This window comes from Caloenas nicobarica, chromosome 11 (genome assembly GCF_036013445.1).
Source record: "Caloenas nicobarica isolate bCalNic1 chromosome 11, bCalNic1.hap1, whole genome shotgun sequence".
In the NCBI taxonomy this organism is placed as follows: domain Eukaryota; kingdom Metazoa; phylum Chordata; class Aves; order Columbiformes; family Columbidae; genus Caloenas; species Caloenas nicobarica.
The window spans coordinates 22,553,163-22,569,509 of record NC_088255.1 but is presented as its reverse complement, the minus strand read 5'-3'; the positions used below and the strand labels follow the sequence as shown (position 1 = coordinate 22,569,509).

The 16,347-nt window shown below is 53.2% G+C and overlaps 1 protein-coding gene across 4 annotated transcripts in view; it reads left to right on the top strand.

Moving 5' to 3' along the window:
• Window positions 1-15,814, top strand: part of SRGAP3 (SLIT-ROBO Rho GTPase activating protein 3) — an 89,306-nt gene extending 73,492 nt beyond the window's left edge. The window contains exons 13-22 of one of the 4 annotated variants that reach the window (XM_065642316.1): window positions 1,395-1,455; window positions 1,846-1,923; window positions 3,074-3,208; window positions 4,681-4,786; window positions 5,035-5,262; window positions 6,677-6,756; window positions 8,049-8,229; window positions 8,804-8,953; window positions 9,321-9,648; window positions 12,004-15,814. In XM_065642316.1, the coding sequence (XP_065498388.1) occupies window positions 1,395-1,455; window positions 1,846-1,923; window positions 3,074-3,208; window positions 4,681-4,786; window positions 5,035-5,262; window positions 6,677-6,756; window positions 8,049-8,229; window positions 8,804-8,953; window positions 9,321-9,648; window positions 12,004-12,420 (1,764 nt within the window). In that variant the 3' untranslated portion in view covers window positions 12,421-15,814. Of the gene's footprint in view, window positions 1-693; window positions 1,063-1,394; window positions 1,456-1,845; window positions 1,924-3,073; window positions 3,209-4,680; window positions 4,787-5,034; window positions 5,263-6,676; window positions 6,757-8,048; window positions 8,230-8,803; window positions 8,954-9,320; window positions 9,649-12,003 lie in introns of those variants that run through there. The other 3 variants (XM_065642317.1, XR_010606786.1, XM_065642319.1) reach the window with 3 other exon arrangements.
• Window positions 15,815-16,347: the final 533 nt, after the last annotated feature.

Below are 16,347 nucleotides of genomic sequence, written 5' to 3'. Positions count from 1 at the left end.
GCTTAATCCTGCGCTGAAGAAAGCTTTAGTGAAAATACTGTAGGAAGCAGGAATGACAAACCGTTGGATTAGGTAAACTAATAGGCATTGTCAGGCTTCGATTTATTCTCATAGGCTCTTTGAGTGCAACCGTAAGCCTAAGAGCAATGTTTATAAGCAGCGCAGTCTCAAGTAATACACAGGCCCGGCTGACAAAGCTGGTAATCTCTTTAATACTTGTAATTATTCCTTACTTAAAGTGGTTTTAAAAAAGGTAATGCTCATTAGAGCCTAGTCTGCTCAGCACTGTGGAGGAGGAATTATCTGCGGGGGAAATCTGTGAGCAGACGGGTGTCCTGAGCCAGCAGAGACTCCCTGGGGACGGTGCTGAGCTGCTGGGCTTGTCCTTGAGACCGGGCTTAGGGCAGGGCCTGGCCTTGGCCTTGGCCTTGGCCTGGGGCTGCTGCAAGTGCCGCGGGTTCAGGGAGGGAAGAAATCCGAGAGGCTCTTGGTGCCGGGGCCGAGGCTCAGGTGCAGGTGCCGGACAGAGTTTGGTGGGAGGGGACACAGCCCCAGGGCCTGGGCTGGACCTTGCTGAGCTGCCATTGCATTTGAGCGTTCATGGCCTCCGAAAGAGATGCTTACCTCTAACTGAACTTATCCTTGCTTAATCTTTTCTTTTTTTCCCACTCTGCTGCTTTTTTGTGTTCTCAGAGGAAGGAGGAATGCGCGAACGAGAAATCAGGTATTTACTGGAGGCCCGTCTACAAGACGGAGTAAATTAACCAGAGAGATGCAGCTGTACTCTACTGGAAAAAACAACCAAAGCAAGCCCTGAGGAAAATCAGTGTCCGCTTAGGCAGTCAGACACAGCTCACGTTCCCCTTGAGCTCCTTCCACGAGGGGCCTGCAGAGAAACAGCTTTGGAACAAAAGCCAGAACTCATCACAGGTTCAGATACAGGCAGTTCATGTCACATACTGTAGAGTTTTGGATTTTTTTAGCATCTGCTGACAATGGCTCTTTCTTTAGGTGGCAATATTGTTGTAAGCTCTGTTACTGGAAGCTTGTTTCATCAGACAGGTATAGCACAAGTTTTATTTCAGCTCCGCATTACACCTTTGCAATGGAATAGCTGTGATCCCGTTGCATCAGTCGCTGTCTCAGCCAGGCAGTGAGCGGCTGTCTGTCACACACTGCAGTGAACGCTTTTTGTGCATAACTGACTGCACGTAGTATACTCAGCACTTTTTGATGGCTTGATGTGTGTAACACCTCCTTTTCTTGCCTGTCCTCTTACTAAACTCAATGGCACTGATTTTCAAATCTCTGTTTTTGCAATCTTTAATGCGTTTCCTGTGCTTTGTTACCAGCAAACCAGTAATTTTTTTACTTTTTTCTTCCCTTTCATGAAGGATTCGGGTCAGGCTATTCCGCTTGTAGTAGAAAGCTGCATTCGTTACATCAATTTGTATGGTAAGTAGATCCAGTAACATCAACTTTCTGCGAAGGAAATCAAGTACTTGTAGTTAGCAATAAAATACAGCAGAGATGCCTGCCCCCTCCCCGCCTGGGCTCAGGTGATAATTACAATGGCATTGGCTGTGCTGTAGCATGGGATGGCTGGCAAATATTTCAGTTTTGTTAGCGCTTACTGAGGTTGAAGTTGTTGTTTGGGCCCGAGGCCAACGGGAGCCCTTTCAGCACTTTATCTGGAGAACACGAGCAGAAATGTAACCTGTAACCGAGTCTCCCCTCGTGCTCTGGGCCCGTCCGGGTGCAGTGACTCCTGGTTCCTGCTGTTCTTCAGCAGAAAGTGTCACGGACCAGTGACAGGACCTTTCCTAAGGCGCTGTTCTTTTCCAGGCCTGCAGCAGCAGGGCATTTTCAGAGTCCCCGGCTCCCAGGTGGAAGTCAACGACATCAAGAACTCGTTCGAGAGAGGTGCGTGGCCGGGCGAGCAGAGCGGAGCTGTAGGGGGGCCTGGGGGTGCTGGGGATCAGACGTGGTGTAAAGCCGGTGCTGAAGGCCCTTCTGCTCTGAGACACGACGAGCTTTTATCCCCTTCTGGGCAACTCGAGGTAGCAAAGTGTCACGTGGGGAAAGAGTATGAGAAGTAGGGGGAGGTACAGAGATCTCCTCTGTTAGCTGAGAGCACAAAAGCCTCAGATGAGAGCCATGAAATGTTGGGGATCCATTTTCCTCCTGCTGCAGCGGTTTGGGGGAGCAGCAGCGTTGTGTGTGTGCCGCTGGCGGTGCGGGGCGTGCGGTGGTTTTGGGGAGCAGCGGTGGTTTTGGGGAGCAGCAGCGTTGTGTGTGTGCCGCTGGCGGTGCGGGGCGTGCGGTGGTTTTGGGGAGCAGCGGTGGTTTTAGGGAGCAGCAGCATTGCATGTGTGCCGCTGGTGGTGCGGGGTGTGTGGTGGTTCTGGTGAGAACACCTGGCCGGAGCGCAGGGCTGGCAGGACGGACAGACGGCCCTGCTGTCACCGGGAGCTGTGGGTAATGGCCTCCGCGTTTCATCTCAGAGCATCAAACAGGGTGCAGGTGGCCAGGCCCATGGAGAAGGCAGTGGTGGGATTGTCGAAGGCTGGAGGATTTGCATATCCAGTTTAAGAGGAGTCAGTATCCAGAGCCCTTAGGTTTTGGAAGCCTTTTGTAGACTGAAGTCAGTGCAAAGCTATCCAGAACCGTTTGGTCCGTCCCAGAGGCATGATTGCATCCTCCAGCCAAGCCTGTCTCCAGCTTTCACCTGCCGTCGTTCAGATCTGCTCAGCTCTCTGATGCAAAAACACACTGGGCTGGAAACCGTGAGGGAGAACCCTTTAATAACATCCTCATCTTCAGGAAAGGTTTAAAATCTCCACAGCATGCTGGGTTTTTGTAGGTAGAGCTATAGTGTGTCTCAGCACGATGCTGTGTAACAGCGTACGTTATCAGACTCTCATTGGCAAGATGCGTAGCGGTACCATCGCGCACACGGGAGGGTGTTCAGGACTGTGGGCAATTCTGGTTTTCCACTGAGCTGGGAAAAAACAATTGCTGTGTTAGTCCAACTTGACAGTAATGCTGGAAATAAAAACTCTTCTCTGGGCAGGTGAAGATCCCCTTGCTGACGATCAAAATGAACGTGACATTAATTCAGTGGCTGGAGTCTTGAAGCTCTACTTCCGAGGACTGGAAAACCCCCTCTTTCCTAAGGAAAGGTTTCAAGATTTGATATCTACTATAAGTAAGTACATGCAACAGCTCTTCTCGGGGAATAGGGTGGGACAAGGGAAGCAATAAACAGGGGGCAAGGACACCTGAGTTTTGCAGGTAGCAGCTTGTGCTGTATGAAGGGCTATAAGAAAAGAAATTGAGGGTGTGCATTGGCAGTGCTGGAGACGGGGGAGAGGTAAAACGTCTTGCTGTGGCTCTTTTAAATTCTTCTTGGCATCACGAGGATCACCAGAGCCATCTCCGAGCTCAGGCCAGCGGGCGACTGCAGACACAGAAATCCCAGCTGGGGTTTGCTCTGGGGAGGGGAGTTTACATGGAAGCATCTCTCAAACGCCCATGAGAAATGGCTGGGTAGAAAAGGCGCTTTGTTTGCAGTGGTTCACTCAGGGGTGTGCCTGTATTGTGGGGTGATTGATGGATACTCCATTGCTTCCTCTGGATTACAGCCAGTTGAAACATTTTGCTAAGGGAAAAAGGCAAGCGCTTCAAGACAATTTGTTCCTCTGGGTTTCAGAACAGATATCTATTGTAAGTTTTTGTCCAGATTTTATTTTTCACAAATGTTCTCTTAAGTAAAACCAAACTGAAAAAGTAGAGAACAGAGTAAGCAATAATACTGGATTGATAAATTCCTCAAAAGGAAAAATTTCCCAAACAAAATATTATAAAGATTTCCATCTATGTAGTGAAGCCAAATTTTGCTCAGAATTTTGAAGAACTGGCAGCCCAGCCACATGTTGTCAGTGAATTTTATGGTGATTAGGAAATGTCAAAAGTTTGAGGCAGCACAGTAAAGGAAACACCTCTGCCGTGCACCGGAGCCTGGCTGCTCGCGGGCGGCTTTGGGACTCTGCTCTCTGTGAATTGACAGCCCAGCATTAACTGTCACGTGGAGTCCCCGGGCGGGCGAGGTGGCACTGGAGGCTGCTCTGTGTCACCTCCGTCCTGGGGAAGGGCCGCGGTTGCTGGCGGCAGTGGTGGCTTTGCCGCGGTGCTGGCTGGAGCTGGCTCACGCTAAACTCCTGCTGCGGCCGGTGGGAGCCTGGAGCAGCAGCACTCACCGGGACCTGCTGGTGAACCCGTGAGAGAAACGCGAATAAAAACCTCATTGAAAAATCTGCACTGGAAAACCAAGCAGTGCTCCGTTTTCCTGTGCCACATTGAGTCAAGCTTTTGAGAAATACAGTGGTGGTTGAGGAATGAACTAAATAATGCATAAGCAGTTATTTTTAAAACAAAACCATGTAGATGTCTTTATTTGCTGTTTATACTGAATCCGAACGTCCGTGTGAATTCATCTGCAGAAGAGCACTATGCTTGATTCTCTGCTTGTACCTCAGTGCCAAACCAGTGGATAAAACCTGGGAATGGGCCGTTGTTTTCTTTTTGGAGTGGACTGCTAGGTCTGGAACAGTCCCTCTGGCGCCGTGTTGTCTGGTCCTGAGCAGGTTTAAAGATGTGCTTTGTGTCCCTGTGTTCCAGAAATCGAGAACCCCACCGAGAGGGTGCACCAGATCCAGCAGATTGTCGTCACTCTGCCTCGGGCTGTCATCGTTGTCATGAGATACCTTTTTGCTTTCCTTAATCAGTGAGTCTTTTGTTCCTTCTTTCACTGAGTTTCTCCTTGCCCTCCCTTTTATCAGGGCTTCCCCATCTTTGCTGGCAAGTCCTTTTTGGCATTGCCACCGGGGGCTGTTTGCTCCCTCAGCCCTGCGGAGCCGTGGGGTGTTTGGGAAGGCTGCAATCAGCCCTGAGCTGTGATTTCTGGAGCAGTGGGGACTGTTGGGGGATATTTTTCTGAGCCTGCGCCGCAGCTCCCTGACACTGGTGTTGCAGCTTGTCACAGTACAGCGACGAGAACATGATGGATCCCTACAACCTGGCCATCTGCTTCGGGCCCACGCTGATGCACATCCCGGATGGGCAGGATCCGGTGTCCTGCCAAGCCCATGTCAACGAGGTCATCAAAACCATCATCATTAACCACGAGGGCATCTTCCCCAGCCACAGAGAGCTGGAAGGACCCGTCTACGAGAAGTGCATGACTGGTGGGGAGGAGTACTGGTAAGGATGGAGCAGGACGTCACCATGGGCAGGACCTGGAGCCGGCTCCCCTCGTTGGGGTGATCTTGTGGCACTGTGCGTCAGAGGGAGCCGGTGACAGAACCAGAGCTGTGCTGGGTTCCCGGCAGGCAGCCCTGACCCGGCTCACAGCGGGGCTCTCGGGGCACATCTGCGAGGGCTTGGGTGTGAGCTGAGCTTTGGGAGGCTCAGACTGGGTGTTCAGGGCAGCTGAGCACAGCCTGGGGTGGATTTGCCCCTCTGCAGACCGGACGTGCCTTTAGGCCTGTATTTCTGATATCTGTTACGAATTAGGTGTGCAAGTGACGTATATTTGATATGCTTGTGCTGTTTTACACTGGCTAAGAATCTTACTCCATACCAGGCTGTCTGTGTGGTTCTTAGCTACAAATACTTCCATAAAACAAAGAGGATTTTGCACACCTAACCGATTCTTTTCTACTTGCATACATCAGTTTTCTTTTTCGTTTTAGCCTGCCCAATGAAAACAGAGGCAGTTTCACTCAGTTTTTGTTTTTATTTTTCTCATGCTGACTCAGCATTACACACCTCAGTAGAAACTTCAGGACAAAATTGTGTCCAATATGAATATTAATATTTATAAAAAATCTTTTAGCTGCAGATTCACAGAAGCATGTTTGGAGCAAAACAGGATTTTAGGTCAATTCTAACCCAGTTCCAAGTCCCGTAGTTCCATCATAATTTGCTGGTTGATGGAATCCCTTAGCCCAGAGTTAACCTGAACCTCCAGTTCCTTTTGTTTTGTCAGCATTAGAAGAGAGATGAGTTTACGTTAGCCAGGGATGGGGTCAGCTCTGTGCGATTGCTGGTGCACAATTCGCCCTACTTGGTGTACCAGGATAGGAAAACTCCGTGAACAAACCACCATGTTAGAAGTCTAAGTGATGTTACACGTTTGTTTGGAGGATGTTGCAACTCTAATCTGACTTTGTTTGAACAAATCCATATTTGTCACAGACTTGAACTGATTTGTGTGCAAGTTTTATAAATTTCTGAGACTTGATCTTCCCTACGCTGATCACCTGCTACCATCCTTACTGATGCGAGGGGAGGATAAAAGGCTAAAACTTATTGTAAATGAGTGAGTGGAACATTTTAGCTTGGTATCACTTTGTATTTGTTTTGCCAAATACAAGTAAGATGCATGAGCAACAGAACATGATGTTCTGTGCCTGCAGATCGTGGTGCGAGTGTCTGCTGTCCACTAAGCGAGTTCAGAGATCTGCTGTGATTTAAAATGACCACCTCAGTCCTATAAAAGCTAAAACCATAACTCTCTCAAGTGTCACTGGGGCCAGAATTTCCTTACATTTGCTAAGCGCCTTGGGAATAGAATCTCCTCCTTTCTTTGAAAGCAGGGTGTATTTTATTTCAGTGACAGCCCGCACAGCGAGCCTGGCACCATTGATGAGGTTGACCATGACAACGGCACGGAGCCGCACACCAGCGATGACGGTGAGCGGGGAGCGCTCGGGGAGCTGTGGGGCAGGAGAGCAGCGTGCGCTTTGCTCCCGATCGCGTCGGAGGCTGGGCTGGTGTCTGGCACTTCAGTGCGGGGTGATGCTTTTGTGTGCCCCAACAAAACACTGAGGCTTTCCGAGGCTGGAGCGTGGCAGGAGACCGTGCCCGGCTGGGGACACCGCAGGGAGGGGACAACGGGCGCAGCTGGGTCGGACAGCTCGGGACCTGCCTTCAGCCCCAGACAGGAGCTGACAGGACTAGAAGATGAAGGAGAGCAAGCTGCTGTTTAGCCAATTTTGTGCTTCAGTGGTTGCATTAATGGCTCCAATTGGAGTTTCCGGGTGATTAACTGTGGTGCAAGTGTGGAGAAGAAGGGCAGCTTTATTTTGTGAATTTACATGTTCCTTCTGGCCCTCTCCCTTGCGCCATGCACTCCCTCCACTGGGAGACCCAACACTGTACCAGGGCTGGGAGAGCCTCCCGGTTTCCTCCGGAGCACCCCAACCTGCGGCAGAGCCGGGCTGCTCGGCGGGCTCCTCGGTGGGTTCCCAGCAGCACCCCGACCTGCGGCAGAGCCCACCACGGTGCCCTTTCCCAGGTTGTGCTCACAACCTCCCACAGTGAAGTCCTGCCTCAACCCGCTTGAATTTCAGACCCTGAGCTCCTGCTTTGTGAATCCCTGGTGTTTGTGGAGCTTAAATGAGAAAAAGTGGAGGAGCGGTGAGGCGGAGTGCCGGGCAGGTCTGCAGAGGTGGGGGTGTGATGCCGAGCAGTCGACCAGCCAGAGCCGGGATCATCGTTTCTATGGGATCCCCAAAGGGGAATTCGTTACTTATCAATAATTCAGGCCAAACTGTCTCCAGGATAAGGAAGGGGAGAGAAGGTAAACAGGGCTTTGATCATGGTGTCTGATACAGCTTGAGAAGCTCTCAGTCTGGAGTATAATGGAGTTCTGTAACCGAAGGAATCACTTTATAGGTAGAAAATGGGAGTGCTGGTGATGGTGCCAAATGTACACAGGGAAATTTCAACTACTCCTCATCTGGTTTGTAGCTTTTTGTAACTGCTGGTAGTTTGTGGGTCTGTGAGAAATTCCAGGAAGGCTGGAAGAACAAAAAGAATTGATCACTTTAAATGGAAGATGATTTGTACTCAGTGTAAGGTGCTCTCGGGAAGCCGGGGCAGCAGCATCACTGCTGTTCTGCTGAGAAGTCTCTCTAGGATTTATTGTGCCCTTGTGGTTGCTGAACTGAGCCTTTCTGCATGTGTGCCTCTCTCCTTTGCAGAAGTGGAGCAGATTGAAGCCATAGCGAAGTTTGACTATGTTGGGCGGTCTCCTCGGGAGCTCTCCTTTAAGAAAGGGGCCTCGCTGCTCCTGTACCATCGGGCGTCGGAGGACTGGTGGGAGGGGAGACACAACGGCGTGGACGGGCTCATACCCCACCAGTACATCGTGGTGCAAGACATGTGAGTGGAGCGGCACGCGTTGATCCAGGTGTGACAGTCACCTGCGCAGGGTCCACGTCAGCCACCTACAGTAGGTGGTCACATTTCTGAGGTTTAACCACTTCGGTGAGAAGTCTGGACTGCTCACATCTGCCTCGCCATGTGCTGGCTCGGATCGTTTCTCCTTCAGGCTGATAAAGCCAAGCACTAAATGCTGCACTTCAGTGTGCTGAACCCCATCTGGCATTGTCTCCTCAAAGTGGCACGAGCCAGGCTTAATGTCGGCCTTGTCCCCTGTGTATGTCGGGCTGGTGTTGGCCAGTGCCCAGCTGGCCTGTGGGCCGGTCCCCGGGTCCTTCACAGGTGCCACTTCTGTCACAAGTGCTGCACCTGCGCTCATTAAAATGGCAACTACAGCACAGGGGGATGTGGAGACGTGATGTTTGCTTTTCCCGAGCTCTGGGTGCTGCCTGAAGCGGTGGCCTTGGCCCAGCCCGGAGCTGCTGGAGCGGTGACGTTCAGCCCGCGCTGTGGCTGGGCCCCAGCCTCTCTCCCGGGGCAGAGCCCCGTTACCGACAGCGTCTCCTTTTCCCAGGGATGATGCGTTCTCCGACAGCCTGAGCCAGAAAGCCGACAGCGAGGCAAGCAGCGGGCCGCTGCTGGACGACAAAGCCTCCTCCAAGAACGACATCCAGTCTCCAACAGATCATATTGTGGACTATGGCTTTGGGGGAGTGATGGGCCGGTGAGGAAACTCTCATTTTCATACAAACACAGAGGTGGTCGCTGTCTCGCGTGGGGACTCGCTGTGTGGTGCAGGGCAAGGCAGAAGGAAAGGCTCCAGTAAGCGCTGCAGGACAATGTGAGCATGCTGGGGGCTTTCATGTGCTCTGCTAGTGTAGATCCTAACAAGTAAAGGAGGTACAACGCTGTCCCTTTTCTTGGCTCTGGCTAAAATGTCTGTCTTCCCTCTTGCCTTAGTCTTCTGGAGCTGAAAGGCTGGAGTTCGGTTTGGTCCGAACTCCCCGAGCTGAGCCATTGTCTTACAGCATGCAACCAGACGCTTTCCATCTGATGGATGGTGACCTGGTCTTGTGATGGATTCTTTGCAGAGTGAGATTGAGGTCTGACGGTGCAGCTATCCCTCGCCGTCGCAGCGGGGGGGACACGCACAGCCCACCCCGAGGGATGGGCTCCGCCATAGACACTCCTCCTCGAGCAGCCGCCTGCCCTAGCAGCCCCCACAAAATCCCTCTGAGCAGGGGCAGAATCGAGAGTCCTGAAAAGCGCAGAATGGCGACATTCGGCAGCGCGGGCAGCATCAATTTCCCAGACAGGAAGGCCCTGTCCGATGGGCACCCGCTGAGACCGGCCGGTGGATCGACTAGACACAGTAGTCTCGGAGATCAGAAATCTCTAGAAGCTGAAGCGCTTGCTGAGGTAAGAGGGTTGTGAAGTGGCTCTCGGTGCCCAGGGATCGAGAGCCTAAGATCAGAGTCACTGGGAACATGCCGCAGAGCCCCTTCCATCTCAGAACACTTCAGAATCGCAGTGCTGGTCTAGCTGTGACAGTTAAAGGTAAAAAGGGGCAGCCGGCAGCTTCCCAGCTCTTCCAGCTGTCTCGGTTGGTCTGTTAAGAGATCCTGCCTCCTTCCACAAACCTCCTTTCTTCAAAACAGTTTCCAGAAACGTTCGATCCACCACCAAAATGCACTGGCAGCTCTTACCTCCTGCAGGGAGGGAAGTGCATTATCTTCATCTGATGCTCTGTAAGGAGCTTAGGAGGAGAAAACTGGATTTGCCAGATCACAATTTGACTGATGCTCAGTGTTTGGAGAAAAGTGCTTCAGGTTTGTGACTGGCTTTTTGTAGCGAGGACCTCAAAATCATTCTGATATGACACCTCCAGCCATCCAGCATCATCAACACTGCCCTAGGCCATCAGTTAAATTTGCGTTACCTCCAGCACAGGCTGCAGGTCTCTCCCTGCCATGAGGTGTCAATCAGGTCACACCAAACCTGGTGACGTCTCAGAGCTGGTCCCTTGTGGAGCAGGCTGTGGAGTCCCCAGCGGCCCGGGGACATCCCGGCTCAGCACGGTCCCCGCAGGTCTGTCTGTGGCAGGAGCTCGGGGCTGCGGACGGGCTGTTCGGTGACCCCATTTCAGCAGCTTCCTGATGCTGGCTTCGTGCCACCCTCGGCAGGAGCAGCCGTGGGACGGGCGATGGTGCCCCAGCCGAGGATCGCAGCTGCTGGGGACACCGTGCCCACACCTGGCAGCCCCTGTGCCACCGGGAATGGCAGGCTGTTACACGTCAAATCAGCAGCTTTCAGTGGGGTTTAACGATGATGGCAGGAAGAGCTCTCGCTGTCCTCTTTGCTTTTCCACCAGCCACGCTCCTGTCCTCTCGCTCTGCAGCACTCTGCCCAGTTTCTCTGTCCATCGAGAGCTTGCGCTTGGGTGATTAGTTTACAAAGTTATGGTGGTAGTGCAGTGGGTGCCCTGAGCGGTGGCTCGAGCAGGGACACGGTGTCACGTCTGCCTGGGGACGGGTCGCTGCGTGCACCGAGTCCCCAGGCTGGCTGGTGGCAGCAGCGTGGCCGTGGGCTCGGCAGCCTCCCGAGGGACGGGGGATGCTGAGGATAGAGCACAATGTGAACGATTTCCTCGGGTTTGGGGTGGTTTTTTTAAACCTTGGAAAAGATGCTCACTCAGCTGCCGTAAATCAGTACTTACCCTGAAGTCTGTAGGGCTGCTGGACGTCGTAGTCCTGAGGGCTAGCTCTGGGGGAATGATTTCTCTCATTATCTGAGCAGCTTAATAGAATTAATTGGAGCTAACTTTACAATTATTTCCCTTCTGCTGATCCTCCGAACATTATCTGAGGCTCACTGAGCATTTTGTAGACATTATAAGATTAAGTACTCGCCTACACAAGGACAACGAGGAGAGTTAACTAGAGCTACTCTTTAAACAATTGATTCAGTTGCCTTAAGTCACTTTTCAGCCAGTCTCTTTCCGAGCCAGTGGCCTTAATTCAGTTAAGGCAGATTTAAGCGAAGCCAAGCTGGGGCCTCTCTATTTCTGAATGAGGCTGTCAGTGCTACTGTTGTAGGCAATGAGGTAATTTCCTTTAAATGGGCACTTCTAGTTGGACTGGGTTCACTTTCCAGAGGATCTCCTTGGAGAAACCCATGGAGAGGCCTGGTCACTGCCTCTTTCATGCAGGGTGAGCTGCTGTCGTGCTGCTCACCCCGAAACGTGCGTTTCGGTCCCCACACGTGCCATTGCCCTGTGGGCACGGGGACAGCAGTCGGTATGTCTGGCAGAGGCTGCAAGGCGGCTGATTTTGGGCAGAACCAGCCTCAGCTCTGGGGGAGGAGCGGAGATGGCCTGTCCCGCGGGGATGTGACAGGCTGGTGCTCACCCCACCGCCGTGGTGCTCGGGGTTTGCTCCCTAGGGAGCTGGTGACCAGACCACTTGGGAGACGAGAGGCAACTTTGTGCGGCCAGAGTTTGGGCTTCGCATCTTCTCCTGAAGCTCCTGCTTTGCCTCGAGGCCCCTTCTCGGGTCAGAGAATCCTAGGATGTCCTGAGTTGGCAGGGACGCACAAGGATCATCGAGTCCAGCTCCTGTCCCTGCACAGGACAGCCCCACAGTTCACACCGTGTGCCCGAGGTCAGAGACCCCCAGACCCACACCCGTGCCAGGTGGGGGCTCTCCCGGGGGGTGCAGGGGAGCGGGGCGATGCTGTGGCGCGGTGCTGACATCCCCTTGTCGCTGGCGTTCGCAGGACATCGAGAAGACCATGAGCACGGCGCTGAACGAGCTGCGGGAGCTGGAGAGGCAGAACACGGCCAAGCAGGCCCCTGACGTGGTCCTGGACACGCTGGAGCCCATGAAGAACCCCCCGCTGGGCGCCGCCAACTCAGAGCCCGCCAGCCCCCTCCACACCATCCTGATCCGGGACCCCGACGCCGCCATGCGCCGCAGCAGCAGCTCCACCACCGAGATGATGACCACGTTCAAGCCGGCGCTGTCGGCGCGGCTGGCGGGGGCCCAGCTGCGGCCCCCGCCCATGCGGCCGGTGCGGCCCGTGGTGCAGCACCGCTCCAGCAGCAGCAGCAGCTCGGGGGTGGGCAGCCCCGCCGTCACCCCCACCGAGAAGCTCTTCCCCGGCGGCGCGGCCGATAAGTCGGGCACCATGTAGGCCGGGGCGCGGGGAGGGCCAGCACCCACACGGCGGGAGCGGGGCCAGCAGCTCGGCAAAGCCCGGCCCAGCAAAGCGGGGGATTGGAGCCGCGCTCAAGAGGAGACTCTCCAGAAGGGGAACAAGTGCACGGCCGAGGCCCAATGGCTGTACGTGCGTGTGTGTGTGTACATACGTGTGTGTGTACATACGTGTGTGTGTACATACGTGCGTGCACACACCCCATCATGCAGAAACACTTCCCGAGCTTGCAGTGCTACGGCAGGAGGAGGCAGCGGGTCTGCGTGTTGGCACTGGAGAGTACACGCTCTGTGTAGAAGTATCTGTTAAAAAAAAGTGTACAGAATTTGGTGACTTTTTTAAAAAGTAGATTTACCTCAGAAACTGGCTCTGAAATGTCCTCTCTAGAGATGTTGGGTAGATTTGGGTTTTTTTCCAGGCTATTTGTGTGCGCGCGTGTGCGTGGAGGTACGTAGCAGCTGTGCGTTGAGCAATACGAGGCCAATCCTGGAATTTATTTTCTGCACCTCTTGGCATTAAAAAACAAAGGCGGGGGGGGAGATACAGTGGGTTTTGTTCGCTGCTGGCCGTTGAAGAAGAGCTGGAAGTTCATAACCACCAGTGTGTCCGGCGGCTGGAGCGTCTCTTCGGCCTGAGCCCCAAGACGCCGTCGCATATGCAGCGACAGCCCGGCCGGCGGCACCGGCGGGCGCGGGGACAGCGCGGGAGGCCTGTGGCATCGCTGCTGCGCGTGGGCTCCGCGCAGCTCCCATCTTCTTCAGGATTTCAGAATGGACAAGGACTAGTGACAAACCTGTGGTAAAGCATAAATAGTTACAGTTTTGAGATGCTTCGTTTCTCTTTCCTCACACACTTCTTTTTTTTGTTTTTTCTTTTTTGAAAAAAACGACACCTGATGGTATCTCGACAGACGGGACTGAACAAGCGAGGAGGCTTTGGTACAATGAGGTTCCTTTATTTGAAGTTGCACAGCAGTACATGAGGGTCTTGATTCAGATTGCATCTTCTTGCATGAAAAGCATGAGCCATATTTGACCATATCAGGGGCGGAACCACTCTGATGGGGTGATATTTTGCACTTTCTGTACTGTACTATATAATACAACAGTTTGAGTTTATGCAAAATAATCTACATTTTGTTTTTTCCTCTGAACATTTAACCCAGAGAAAAAATATGCAGAAAGAGCTGGGGATTGCATGGTACTTTGTCTGATAATCAAGTCTCTCCTGCAAGCACTGAATTCAAGACACTCTGTGCTTCTCCTGCAGTTTTTTTCCTCCTTGTGCAGATTTCTGTGCGATGACCCGGGGTTTAATTTGGTCGCTTCCACACGATTACGTCCAAGCCAGCGTGAAACGGGCCGTCGTGGGTCTCAGCTGCACGGCAAAGCTGCGCCGACGGCTGCTCCACGTTCCTCCTCCCGCGCAGCGTGTCCGGCTGGGGGCAGCGCGGGCCCGGCCATGTCCCCCGCCCGCAGCATGTGTCCCCGCGCCGCCCGGCTCTGTAAATACCGCTGTACGTGCTTCCGTGCTGGAAATAACTGCTAACGTGTAAACTGTACAAAAAATAGGCTAGGATTAGATGAAAGCCAATGCCACTCACCAAAACTTTTCACTTAGTAGGTAGCTCAGTGTAAAAATAAAACCCAATAACAATAATAATTAAAAAGAAATAAAAAAAGCGAAGCTAACCTTTCAGTGTACAGTGGGGGAGAAGTACTGTATGTGGTGAACCTGTCCTCGTTCCTCCGTGTGATGCTGTAAGGGGAAATGGTGTTTATGTACTTGTCTGGTAACGTTGTTGACGTTTGTAATTACCGCCGTTAGTTCATATTGCTGTTTATTTTCCTCCATAGTTCTTGCCCCCCTCCCGCCCCGGCTGCCCCGCGGTCGCTGGCGCTGGGGCGGCAGATGTTCAGCAGATGTTCAGCAGATGTTCCGCGTCTGTCGGTGCGGGTGGGTGAGGAACCAGTAAACGCCCTGGGAGGGGAGGGAAGAACCCATTTGGCACAAGAGCTGTGGATTCATTGCCAGTAATTTCTTTTTTTTTTTTTTCTTGGTCCATTTAGTTCCTGGAGAACATTTGCTTTGCCAGTCTTCTGGTCGTTGGTTTTTTTGTTTGTTTGTTTTTTGTGGTTTTTTTTTTTTGGTTTTTAAAATTTTTATATACTTTCAAAGATGACTTGATAGCAAACCCATGTTTATCAGGGTTTTCTTTCTCTTCCCTTCTTACTTTTGAAGATACGGTACCAGTTCCAGTGTCTTTCTATTAAATTATTGCCTTTTGGTTTCCTTTGTTTTGTTGTTGGTTTTTAATACTATTGTTTTCTTATCTTTAAGTGCCTTTTTGAGCACCAGAACAAATGCTTGGAGTTCGTGTCCTAGGGGCTGTGCGCACCGCGATTCCCTCTGTGCAGTTGTGTTGTGCTGGGCGTGATTGCTCTTGAAGTCCTTTTTAACTTTTTTTTTTAAAGAAAACCAAGACATTTTGTTGAAGAATAAACTACCCCTTTTTAATATGTTATTCAAACTGTAGTTTTAACTACTGTAAATTCAAGGCCAGAAGTGTTTATTTTTCTGTAAGCTGGCTCGGCACAAAGCTGGATCCCATGCATGGTAGCGGTACCGCAACTGGAACCTGCTCGTGTCTCCTGTGTCACTTGCCCCTGGCCTCGGACCCTGTGGGCGCAGGGCGAGGCTGCGGCTTTCCCGGTGCCACCGTGGCCGAGCCGCCGGCATGAGCGCTGCCTGTGCCTCCCCGAGGGCTGGGGGACGGCACGGCCGCTCCTCGGGGACACGGGGACGGTGTGTGCACAGAGCCGGTGTTTCTCTGCCGTGCAGAGCGAGGACTGGTCCCTGCAGACCTGCCTGGACCCGTCCCCTGCCCCGGTGCCGTGTCTGGAGGGACAGCTGGGTGCCCCCCACCCTCCCGGGGCTCAGTGTTGCCTTGGGTGCTGCCAACCCCTTCTCTGTACAGACCCCTGGGCAACCTGCACGAGCGTGTCGGTGCTGGGATGGTGACGGCCATGCGCTTTCTTCCCGAGGCTGGAGTACCTGGTAGGTCATTTTTGTAAACCTGGGCTGTTATTTGACTGGCAGCGTTGTGGTTTCGCGGTGCGGCGGTAGCTGTCCTGACCGTGATCTGCTGCCAAGGGGCCGGGCAGCGCAGTCCGGCAGGGACGGGTTTGGGGACGCCGGGAAGCCGTAGGAACCCGCTCTGGCTGCCCTTGGGGACAGTTTCGTCCTCCTGCGTGTTGTCTCTGTAACGTCTGCTGGGATGCCGTTCAGCTGGTGTGTCCGAGTGGGTCTGTCGTGTGTGGTGATGGTGCCGTGTAGATGAAGCCTCTGGTTGGGTGTGGACTCAACCCGTTGAATAAAACTGCGTAACTTTTCTCAAAAACACCAGCTGTAGTTTCAGAGTGTTTCCTTCTTCTGGGAGCCGTGTGGTCCAGCAGCCCTGCCTGCACCTGCCCTCGTGCCAGCAGCTCCCCATCCCTCATCCCCACGCCCTGGTTGGAGGTGGTGATGCTGTTGGCCGGAGCCCCCATGCCGCGTCCCGGCTGCCCCTGCCCGTACCCGCAGCCGGGCCCGCGGTCCCGCAGCGCAGCCGACCGGCTGTGCCGCTGTGTGTGTGTATGGGAACCGCTGAGGGCACAGACGGGTCTTTCCTTGCAGCCCTGGGCATACCAGAAAGATGTGCGGGGAAGAGAGAAGTAGGACAATAAAAGACAAACGGCGGCCTGGGAGGGGATGGTCACTGCGGAGCCGGCAGCAGCTGGGGCTGCCAGCGCAGCCTGTGCTCAGCGCCATCGCTCAGCCCGAGCTGTGCCGGAGCGCCGGGCTGTGACCGCGGCACACCGCGGTCCAGAGAGCTGGGAATCGTTATTTAGCCAGTGGGTCGCCTTG